Source organism: Monopterus albus, unplaced genomic scaffold (assembly GCF_001952655.1).
Source record: "Monopterus albus unplaced genomic scaffold, M_albus_1.0 scaffold23.1, whole genome shotgun sequence".
In the NCBI taxonomy this organism is placed as follows: Eukaryota; Metazoa; Chordata; class Actinopteri; order Synbranchiformes; family Synbranchidae; genus Monopterus; species Monopterus albus.
The window spans coordinates 531,194-543,652 of record NW_018127903.1 but is presented as its reverse complement, the minus strand read 5'-3'; the positions used below and the strand labels follow the sequence as shown (position 1 = coordinate 543,652).

Sequence of the window (12,459 nt, the reverse complement as noted above, 5' to 3'; positions counted from 1 at the left end):
TATTATTATTATTATTATTGTTATCAATATTATTATTATTATGTTCTACAGCCAGAGTGAGACATTATTGGATATTATACAGGACTTAAAATTGTAAAACTGTAAACAGGGTCCCTTTTTATGATCAATAAAAATACCTTTGTCAATTTCTATGCTTTGTCAATATCGATTAGGCTGTTTTAGTTATTCAGTGTCTGGGCAAGACAGCCTACAACACAAACAAAGCTTTGTTCATCAGTCAGCCTGCACCTGGACATAATGTTTAGCCTCTCCTCTCCACCACTAAATTAAAAAGTATTGACATCATGGTGACAAGCTTTGAGTCAGTTGACTTGGCCATGGTGATTACTGTGTTCACTACAGCTCTGCCGTCATGGTGCACATTTGCATGTAGCTGCTGCTAGGACTTGCTGTACCTCTCTCATCTTCTCAATGCCATTGGTGAAGATGTAAGCGATGACGATCCATTCTTGAGGCAAAGGCCACAAGTCCATCTTGACCAGGACAATGTAGTTGAACAACATCAGGTAGCCCACATATGCCATCTACATAAAAACACAACATCAAGGGGAAATAAGCACGATTGTAGTCATGGTTATGTGTTTGTGTAGCAAACTGTACATCAATAAAAAGTTCAGATCTCTCTGTGAAAGCAGATTGGCTCCAAAGGTGAAAAGGATGTGTGTAACTGCTCAAATTATGTCTGACCCTCATTACACATCACTTTAATGCAATTTTTCAGATCTGACTAAAGAGATTTGATGTCAAAACATATGATCGCTATACAAATGTCCAGTATATGTCTTCTGCGGCTGTATCTATTTAAATCTATGTCAGTTGTCCAGTGTAACTTTTCCCACACTTACGTGTGCTCTACGGCTCATGACTGGTCAAATAAAGTGCAACAAAATTCACAGTAAAATATTTTTCATTAACTTGAAGGACAGAAAGTAGATGAGGGGTGAGAAGAAAAAGGGGATTAAACAAGAAAACTGTCAAAATACTTTCTTAGTAGTGAAATCCCGGCTAGGGATTAATAGATGTTTTCATTGGGCAAGCAAATTAAAGAAGCTGAAGATGGGGTACATGTATGGGCAAAACATCAGCCTATATCAAACATTACACACATACTCATAGGCAAATAACGTACAGTACAAAACACAAGCTAAACTTGAAATCAAATACTATTTGCTAATTGCAATATTTAATCCAGTGACAATATGCCGTGTCCCAGAGGTTTCAGTGTGTTCATACTGCCAGTACAAAACCTCCTTGTGCAATCTTCACCTCTTTCTCTCTCTCACTCTCCTTCTCATCATGCTGCTTCCACCTGTCTCCCCATCTATTTCACACTAAACTTTTGCACCCCGGTAAAGCTGAGTAATGACAGGATGGAGAAGGAGGGAAGCACCTTGGAAGTAGAAACTAACAGCATGAGAGCAATGATGCTGTTGCAGAGATACACTAAGCACTGACGGTGCCAACAGGACGCTGGATATGTAGGTGGTGTTGCTGAAGCCGACACTGACCGTATGGAACCAAAACTTGACAATTGGAGCATTGTAGAACTCGTATATCTTGCGTCCCATGGGGATGAGGCGGTGGCGGTGCTGAACCTCCTCAACATCCTTCTTTCTGGATGCCTCTGCGGTTACCTTACCCAGCATTGCCTGGGTGGATGTAAACCCCACATGGAACGAGGGAGGAAGGAGCAAACGGAGTGAGTGATAAAGGTATGGAGTGTGTGGGAAGAGGAAAATGAGATGGATTGGAAAGATGAGGGAAGAGTGGGTGGAGAGAAAGAGAGGATGGAGATGAAGACAGGTGGAGGTGAAGAGTGGAATAACAAAGAAAAAAGGAGAAGGGGGAGACGATTACATTATGGGATACAACACAGTTTTAATATCATAATCAAAGAGGCAAGCACGGGCAATGTCATCATTCCAAAATGTGAAATGTATGTTTGAGGTGGAATGTTGGGTGAAGGCTGGTAACACAGTATGACGCAGACACAGACACTCATGGATCATGTCTCAGACAACAATTAAGCAGCAGAAGACAGACACAGGCAATGACAGAAGGAAGACAGAAAAAGAAAAAGATAAGACGTAAATAACTCATCTCTATCGGTGACACATTTCCTTATTCGGAGCCCACTGTTTTTATGTGTCATGGTTTAAATGTCAAAGCAACACCAGACCTCTGAGGGAGTACATTCATGGAATTGTATTGTATGTCAAGAAGTATATCAGACCTCGGCAAAGATAAGACATTTGAAACATACATTGAGCAGCTGGTTTAAGTTCCCAGGCCCTTGAACAAGTACTCTAGTGATAAAACCAGAAACAAACCAGCAAGAAGTCATCATCAGTAAGGAACCAAGGAATTTTTTTTTCTAAACACTGTATGTGAAAGTACACAACTCAAGTTTTGTGCAAGGCACATGCAGAGAGGGCCTTCAGGGTGAACAGATTCAGAGGCCAGTGTGTAAATCACATTTTGCCTTTACTGCAGTGAACATTCACATTGTCTGCATTATCAGTAAGTGGACATAAGATATCGCACAAGCTATTATATTCATCACAGTGTAGATTATCTGAAGCATCTTAGCATAGGACAATACAATCTCCCTCTGTGGTGTATAGCAGTCTGCATATCCATATGAATCCTATGTGATTCATAAGTATCTGAAGGTGCATTTGCACAGTCAGAAGCCAAGGCAACAGGATGGGCTAATTGCAAATGCATCCTCTGAGAGCACTGGTGCTTTTCTTTTTCTAATTTAACACTGCAGGGCCTCAAGGACTGCATGTGTACAATGGCCCGTTTTATGAATCTTTGCATGGGCTTGCTGGCTGTGCTCAATGCAGATGGAGAGCATGTACAGTGGTGCTGAAAGGCGTTCAAACCTCAATTCAATCACTTAATGAGACTACCTCAGATCCAGTTTGTGTTTTAAATTTGCCTTTTTCAAATTGTGGCCTTGGCTTTAACACGCAAATTGGATCTTGGTATAATTTCCTAAATTGATTGAATTGAACTGGAACGTGTCCTAACCCTGCTGTACATCCGTGTCTATGCAGATGGACCAACTCTTGTGCTGTGAGCAGGGAGAAGGTGCTCAGACTCTGCATGATTTAAGCTCTGCAGCAGCAGCTCCACATGGTTACATAATGCAAAAGCCTGGGCCTTCCATGCTCAGCAGCCGACATGCTGAGTGGTATGCTGCAGCAAACCATCACTGATGGGAGAGAGAGTGAGGGGCAGCAATTGGCTAGCATACAGTACTGTACCTCATTCAGAACTGAGCTTGGAGAGAGGGAGAAAGACAGAAGGAGCTAAAGAGAGAAGGAGAGGTGTAGGACAAGAGATAAAAAAGAAGAAACAAAAAAGAGCTGGGCAGAGAACAAGTGGGACCAAAGGAAAGGCAGAGAAATAGAGGAGATAGAAGTAGAAATATACACGAGGGAACCCACAAGCGGCGACAGACTGAGACGCTACAACTCCACGACCATGTCTTTGCTGAGACAATGAGAAACAGGAAAGGCTGATTTGGCTGGAAGGGTCCAGCTGGCCAGAATAGAGAAACGTGTGTATGCGTGCAGAATTGTTTGTGTATGTGTGTGCATGTTGTTGTCTCACTATGGACAGCAAAACTGGCCCACAGGAGATAGTTACAATACAGTAGAATCTGGGCCATGTGGTCAGTGATCAGTTTTATAATCTGAACAAAGCATGTGTAAATGTTTTAAGCTTGAATATGTGTTTCGGTTCTGAGATGCAGGGCTGAGGTGGGTTCTCTCACCACGGAGTTGTACTGCGCCTCACAGTAAGATCTTACTGTGAACTCCATGTCTTCGTCCTCCTTCTCCTTGACTGGTTTTTCAGGCTCCTCCTCCTCCTTCTCTTGCAGGTAGTTCTCCTGATCCTGGGGCACGTAGGACATCTCATCCTTGTTCTTGAACTCCAGACTCAGGATGGACGGTGGCAGGAGCAACCCTAAGATTACCTGGATGATGAGGAAGGTAGAGGAGGAGAAAAGTCAGGGAGAAAAGCTGGACGTGACAGATCACAGATGTGATAAAGATTCATGAGAGGTGAGGCAGAAATTAGGACACAGAGTTTGGAACAAACCAACCTTCATAATTTGCCTGCAACATGCATGTGTGAGACTCACATTGTATAAATATACTCTCTTAAACACCTTGCAATAATGCCACAGACTGCGCACACCTTGGTATTTATGACCGCTCAGGCGAGGATTCTCATCACCAGAGTTGTTTACAAAGGCATTAGACCAAATAGGCAGCAAGGGTACTGTGGTGCCACCGTGATTGAGAGGGACACACACTTGCAGCAGATAAAGGGGGCAGGCATGTTGTAACCACTTTAGATATGTAATAATCAAACAAGAAATCAAAGAGGAAAAGCAAGAGTGAGGTTAGCCACAGTGGGAAGGTGAAGAACAAGGGAGAGAGAAGAAGACTGGCAGCAGTGTAAACAAGTGTCTTCTTACCTCTCGAAACATCTGTATTGTGAAATGTATCAGTTTTAGATGAAACTATGAAAAGAAGAGTTTCAGGATGAATGAACAGGGGTTGTGACCAATGTGAAACAGAAATATAACCACAGCACAGAAAGTGACATCTCAGTTCAGTCATTTCAGGGAGTCCAAGACAACGATACCAACTATTTGTCAGAACTATAAATGTGAGCAGGTTCTAACATGATTTAAAGTGGCGGAAGGTTGAATTTGACTGTCCTCACAACAATAGCAACTCAAAAATGTGCACACATATTATTTTGACAACATTGTGACAATGTTATTTGCTGTATATCGTGAACTCCTGGGGGCACCGAAACTTGTTTGTTCCGCTTGTGGTTTGTTTTCTGTGTTTCTGCTTCAGCGAGCTTGCCTTATGCTCTCTCTCTCTCTCCCTCCTGCAAAGGCCAAACTATACTTAAAGCACATGAAGTCTGCCCCTGCTCCAAGAAGCTAGCCAGCCAGACCCTTCATCCTATCTGACTCTGTGTATGAATGAGAGTGAACCCAGCTGTCTCTTCAGCAACTCCCAGGGCAAATCTTGATTATAAATAACTCTAACCTCTCTGATCTGAGCGGCTGCCTCCTGTCACCCTACCACCAGACATCTGGGAAACCTACATAAGCAAAAAGTGCTCAAAACTCAACCATCAGTCTTAAATGAAACCTATCCCCTGGACTCAAAAGGTTGTTCACCACATGGGTCTCAGTTTAAAATATGTGGGGCACCATTTTCATTTTTCTTGTTTTGTTTTTAAACAAATTACTTTAAGTTCAGTTCTCCTGTTTCTGCTTTGTAAGATTATACTATTGAGGTTGTGGTGGGAGTTCAACCAGGAGAGCGCTTCACTAAGACACTGGTCACACTCCTAATGTTTCTCCAAAATATTATTGTCCAATAAACCTCTTTCTTCTGGCTGTGACAAGCAACACAAGTATCACAGTCTAACTTTGAGAACATCAGTTCACTAAACTAAACTAATCTGCATTATTAGTCTGTTATCTGTTTATATTACTCCTGCATCATCCCATTGTTCTCTTTGTCTAAACTAAACTGTGCATACATGAAACTGTGTTATATATTTTGAGACAGAAAAACCCTGCAAGACTCAACTGACGGAAAACACTCGACATCAGATATTTAAACAACTACTTGTTATTAACCAAAATGCACAATTTAGATTTGTCCACAATCCAGTTAAAAATCTAAGTTTGATATGATGTAAATGTAAACAAACTACAAAATAAAGTTTTTATTTATTTATTTAATACCATCACTGGTGAACTATTTACTTTTCACGGCCCAGTGCACACTCTCCACATCCTTAGGAATGAGTAATCATGGCCAAACCACAGTTATAACCAGTAACACCAGTGTGCTCCCAGCTTCAGCTTGTTAATTCCACATGATTAAAATGTCATTTCAGTGAGAGCTCTTTTTTCACCAGTTTGGGCCACAATAGGTTGTCAGAGAGGTAAGAAGGGTTGTCATTGTTTTCTCAAGCTGCCTTAGATGATTCAAGCATTCCACTACAGCCCTGTCAACACCAAAGCCTGAGGTCACTTTAGGTTGCACACATTTCTTTGCTCTACCTATAATTTATCTCACATCTAGTTCACTTCTGTTACCTTTAGGCCTGAGTTCTTGCGCATGCGCAGGCGTCCCATCCACATGTCAGTCAGTAGCATCTGACTACAGGTGTGAGCGATGAAATCTCTGTGCTTGGCAGCTACCGCCAGCTGCAAGCAGGTGGCGTTGCTCCAGTTCTTCAGCTCGTACGTCAGAAGCTTCATGGCCATCTGCTCATCCTGTTTATAGGACTGGTCTAGGAGTTCCACTGCCAGCTGGCCAAACTCTCTGGGAAATTATATGCCGGACATAAAGGCACAAATAGACATGAACAGAGACTATAAGACACCTTGTCCATTCATGTGAACATGTAATTCAACCAGTCAAGGAGTCCCTGGCCATCTGCTCAAGTTCTGAAGGAGATTTGTATGCCCGCAAAGAGATACAACAACATTTTGCAGCTCAAACAGCACAAAGGCATGTCAAGGCCTGACATGACATGCATACCTAATATTGTGTCACAGATGCATACAGTATATATACCACAAAGAGGGCTCACATTCTCACAGGTACTTATATCTGTATCATTTCAAACTGAAGGAGTTTTGATTGCTTGTTGTTCAAGTTCATAATGAATGTATACAGCATGCTGAACAAGAAATGCTCTAAGCTGATTTTGAAGCTACAATCACATATAGAACTAATATGAAAAAAATGAGAAAAAAATTGGAAATATTTGAATGTAATGTGGTCAACACATTCATTCAAGAACACAACCTCCCACTATCAAATATGCAAAACTGCAAACAAACATAATGCACCATCCCCTGCACCAGCATTTTAATAACCCTCCTTTCAGGCAAGAAAAATATAAATTAATACTTTGAGAACAAGCTTCACCATAATTTCAGCCACTGAAGGGACATTCCTCCACAAAGACACACACGCTCACAAATATTTCACACTACAAAGTATAACAAAGCTGGGGTTTTAACAAACAAGGATTCACAGAGCCACAGCTATTCAGCACATGATACATTTCACCAGAACCACATGAACTGGATGAATGACATTCTGTTTCTATGAGGTGCTTTTAAACAACTGCTACATATAAAAGGTGAATATTTCATTGTAAGTGTACCCTTTATTTGCAGTTGCCTTGAAAAGTAACGCACACTCACACACAACGCACACACAGTACATAAAGACATTCATAAACATTGCAATTGCAAACTATGTAAGGATTATTTAAAGATATAAAAATGCATGTACTGTACTTAAATGAGCTCTTAGAAGAAAGTCAGCCGCATTCTCCCATGGAATATAAACCCCAAACTTTCCAGCTCTAATCCTGTCCTTTGAATTGTGTGTGTGTGTGTGTGTGTGTGCTGGGGCAGTGACTGGATTGATGTGGCTGCGCCTGTAGTATCTGAATGTTTTTACTCTTAATTAACAGTTATTTCCATAGCCAGTATAGTCATCTCTAGACGATTACCTTAATCTCAAATGCATATCCTTAACTAACGATACAACATGTATGCATGTTATTTAGAACCCTGTACTGTATGTGTGTCACTTAGATCCCATGGGAGCCTAGAGTTGTTTAAAATGGGCCAGTTTGCAGGGAAGAAGGCATGTGCATTAATTATTTAGTGCAGAAGTGTGTTGGTCCTGCTCAGGACTACCAAATCACATTATGTTGAAATATTATGTCTAAACCCACACAGAGATGGCTCTTTGTGTCTGTGTGCACCATTCATGTCACCCACCTGGAATTGTGGTTTAGCTCCTGGGAAATGTCGTCTACCATGTCGTTCTCAGAGGCTTCATGTGCCATAGCCTTACAAAGCTTACAGGCGACCAAGGCCTTGGCCATGGCCTCTTCACCATGCTGCCAAAAGAACAGTGCCATCTTCTGACGTTTCATAAGCACAGCCCACACCATCAGCTCATGAAAGGGGAAAGGGAAGTGGTTGATTTCTGGGTCGTCCAAATCGATGTCCACCTCCTCCTCTCGTTTACGGGTGGTCTTCTGGCGTCCTCTGCGTATTGGCATTTCATCCTGGTGGAGATCCATGACAAGTGAATGCGGTGGAAAGACAGAGGCATCTGATTGATATTTTATTATTGTATTTATTTCAATTTGAATTTGGGAATGACATATGTTACCATAAATTCAGTAAAACCAGACAACATTAAAAGGTTTTATGTTTATCCTGAGATAGTTATGGATCCTTTATGAGGTCAATATTTGGGTTCTAAATAATGATTATAAGGGGCACCCAAAAAAAACTGGATGATACCCCTAGCTTAAAACGCTAAAGTACTCTTCACGGGTTTAGACACGTCTAAAGTGATCACATCACCCAGTGCAGGTTTTCATAATATGTTTTTGAAAACTTTTCATTTGCAGAGGGATAGTCGGATTCTGGAAGAGACAGACGTGCCCCTTACTTAGGATTAAAAAACATCACTTGAGTCTCAGTGCATCCAGGTTCCCTCTCTGTCTCTGGAGAGATTGACACTTCCAGTTACTGCCTAGATGGCATGTCAGCAAACTGTACTGATGTCCAATAGTTTCACATTTTAAAAGCAGAAGATGGACAGTTGGTCAATTACATATATTTGATAAATGACTTTCAGTGCCACTAGAATTGTTGCTTGCTCTGAGATTATCTACAGAAAGAAAGGTATTCTACTGATAGTACCACTGCAGTAAATAATTCAGACAGTGACACTTCATTGATATCCATTTATAAAAGAGTAAATCTGTGAATGTACAGATATTTAGAAATAATTGGAGCCCCATATGTTAAGTATTCAATAAGCACAGCTGTCCAAAGTTAACAGCAATACCATACTCTGTTTCATGGCCAGGTCACCATACTGAAGGATAAATTGGCTTTCGAAAATGGAAATATTCAACCTATTTATTTGTTTTTAACTCTGCAATTCAAAATGCTTAAAAAATAAATGACAATAAAGACAGAATAATAAGCTGATTTTTAAAAGCACCACCAAAAAGAGAAGACATGCTGACAAGGAAGTAAATTACAAACAAGCAGACACATGAAGGAACAGACACTCATACACGTTAGATATAAATGCTTTTGAGAAAACACATCACACAGTAGACATGTCTACAGTGTGATAAAAGCTTTAGAATATGGGTTTTCACAGTGTGCACACCATGAATACTTATGAGTACACAACTATTATATTATGTAATCCCATTAGGTCAGTTATTACCCATCCAATTAATTGTAACCTGGCTGCTGTGACATGTGTCATAAGAGCCACATAAATGTAAGCTGTCTGTACATAAAGCTTAGACTTTATGTAGTCACAAGCCTTTTGTCATTTTATAATTAGGAAGAAAATGTAAAGTGAAAATAACTTTGTACAAAAGTGCGAAATGCCTGATAATTTTATTTGACAATGACTCTTCAGCTTGGTCAAAAGTTACACACACTGCTAATGAAACAAATTAAATATGTCTCCTTTATAGGTTGCAAGACACACTTAGCTATTTTACTGATCAGACTGACTATACACTGTGTTATACGAGGGACACTGAAGAATATAAAATAAACACTCACCTCCATCCCCAGCAGTTTCAGGGCTTTGGGCTAGAAAACAACAACAAACAGAAGAAGACCTTGTCGAATGTAATTTTCTAAAGCAATTTCCTTTACAAGCACAGCATGGCACACACTGACGAACAGAAAGACTTGCTCACAGGCTGCTGTTATTATTGACAGTAACTATAGACAATAACAGTCTCCTCACAGGTGCATGTTTGCATGCATTAAAACAGTGTGAGTTTGTGCATTTTGTACAATATTGTGTATTTGTATTAAAGCAGGGCATGTATGAATTATGCATTCATGAGCAATCATCTGAGTTGGTAAAAATAGCCCTGGTCTCCTGTGGGCGTTTTTATATCTGCCTCTATTTCAGGGCTTTGTTCTTAGTTAACTCTTTGTGTTTGTGTCTGTGTGTGTGTGTGTGTGTGCGTGCGTGTGTGCACGCTTTCATTTTATTTCACTTCATCTGGAAAATCAGTTAAATCTAAACTGACTCTCTCTCGCTTCCGCTTTATCTGCGTCTTTCCAGCTGCTTCGTTGCTGCCATGGCAGACATACATTAAGATAAACAGGCAAATGAAAACTCACCTACACATACTCACAAATGCATATACTCAAACATATGTACACAAAAGTGCACCATCAATCAGCCATATGGTGTTTCATACACTACTGTGTATATTTATATATTCATCACACCTGTGGCACTGTGTGAAGAATGTATACATCAGAACAAAACATGAACAAATACCATATCATGTGTTGTATGTCTGGTGTAAAACACACAACCACCTAACACTAGAGCATAATTTCAATTATCACTCTGGCTGAAAGCGTGCTAATCAGTGGTGGAATGAAGAGCTTGTATCCTCTGTGTTATGATGGCACATGATGAACAGCCACTGCTATGAATGGATGGATTGTGTCTTCAAGCTAATAATGGCCCGTACTGTCACTCTACTTGAAGTGGAAATGAAAAATAATGAGGGGACACCTCTTCTGTTTGAACTCTGCTGATAATGGGCCATGTTGCTAAATCCATAAAAACTGTGTGGATTTAACAGCAGCTCTGCAATTGAAACAATTCAATACATGTCTTGATATCATGTTGAGTTTTTTTGTATGCTACTTCAGTTCTTTTATTTAGCTGGTCAGGCACAAGTATGTAGGCTTAAATTCCATCTTAGGATAGAAAATGTGAAAGTACGTCTCACCGTGTTGAATGTTGGGACAGCAGTGGTATTTTGGGAGATGGGCACTGTATTTACCTGCATATATTCTTGTTTTGTTTGGCTAAAAAGTTGCTTATATCATTTAGATCTCACTTTACTGACTGTGATCATTCAGAATGGATAACCTTAGCTGACTAGCTAACTCGTAGCAGACCTAGAGATCCCATCGATGAGAGCGACAGGCTGAAAAATGACTGCACCCTGATCTCAGCTCTCAGCTGTGGGGTTAAAGCTAGTTAGGAGCTGTCAGCAGATGATACAAACACTGCAGATGATTGAATTTCTGTCATGTCTGTGCTCATACTAAACACTAAAGTGGATGTTTGAATGTGGCTGAATCATCCACTGTATGTAGTTGTATGGGATAGTATTTTTTTTATTTTTTTTATTAACTTATAGATGTATGTAGTATATATCTCTATGATGGATAATGACATATTTACCCAAAAGTCAACACAGTGTGATCACAGTGTGATTACATTCTCTATAACTTTACATTCTCTATAACACAAACAGCTTAAACCTACTGGGCTACACTTCTATAGTGGTTCACCAATAAAGTAGTTAGTGGATCTCCAAGTGTTGCTTTGTATTGCCACTTTGGCAAAGCAGATTTTACTTATTTTTAAAACAACCTATTTTTGCCTTGCAATTTTAATTGTGCTTTCATCATATGTTTCAAACTTGAATCCTTTGAGCAAAGGAAATCCACGTGAAGAAATTTCTCATATCTCATCTCATACATTGCTCATATTATTTATCTTGGTTTCATAGGCAAATAAGTCTCATGTCACTGATATGGTTTCCTTGATTAATGACATTAGAAATTCCCAGACATTAGTGTTGAAATCCATTGAATAGTGGGATGTTAATGAAGGTGAGAAGCCTTCACTCACCCTCTTGGGTCCAAAAAGGTTGTGGTATAAAGTTCTGAATCTCTTCCTGGTGTAGTTGCACCGATATGCCCCACCCATGAGGTATTCAATGACCAGTCCAATGTCGACGAGGCTGATGCGGTAGTCCGGGGGCAGGTTTCCCTGGAAAACCAGAAAGTGTTACCCGGCAACAATCCATGCCAACTGATTAATAAAGGAAAGTAAGCAAGAGGGAAACAAAGAGTACAAAGGAACTTGCACAGTCATACACGCTCACTTCACAAAATCCATATCAAACTGTTTTTGGCTATGAAAGAAAACGTGATTATCGAATTCACCTTGAAGTAGATCCAACTGAACCCTGGATATTCTCGCTTGGAAAGAACACACAATGTCAGTAAGTAAACCACACGATAAGCAAGAGCAGGGTACATAAGATACACAGAAACTCTCAGGTAAGATCTTTCTTCCAGCCTCTTTACTAAATTATCTCAAACAGACTGTGGTTTAGTTTGTGTTTTGACATTCTGAATTTTTAAAAACTATGTGGGCCATTGTTTGAATGGAGAATTTGTAACCAAAAACTGGCTACAGTTTCAGGTATGGTTTTACTCCAGAAAGCTTTCCAGAAGATGTAAAAAAAAAAAAAAAA

At 40.1% G+C, this 12,459-nt stretch overlaps 1 protein-coding gene across 1 annotated transcript in view; it reads right to left on the bottom strand.

Moving 5' to 3' along the window:
- trpm3 (transient receptor potential cation channel, subfamily M, member 3) overlaps window positions 1–12,459 on the bottom strand; it is a 131,133-nt gene that overhangs the window by 15,012 nt on the left and 103,662 nt on the right. The window contains 8 exon segments of the mRNA XM_020594295.1: window positions 417–545; window positions 1,530–1,670; window positions 3,806–4,009; window positions 6,173–6,401; window positions 7,883–8,175; window positions 9,713–9,742; window positions 11,829–11,969; window positions 12,146–12,181. Coding sequence (XP_020449951.1) covers window positions 417–545; window positions 1,530–1,670; window positions 3,806–4,009; window positions 6,173–6,401; window positions 7,883–8,175; window positions 9,713–9,742; window positions 11,829–11,969; window positions 12,146–12,181 — 1,203 coding nt within the window.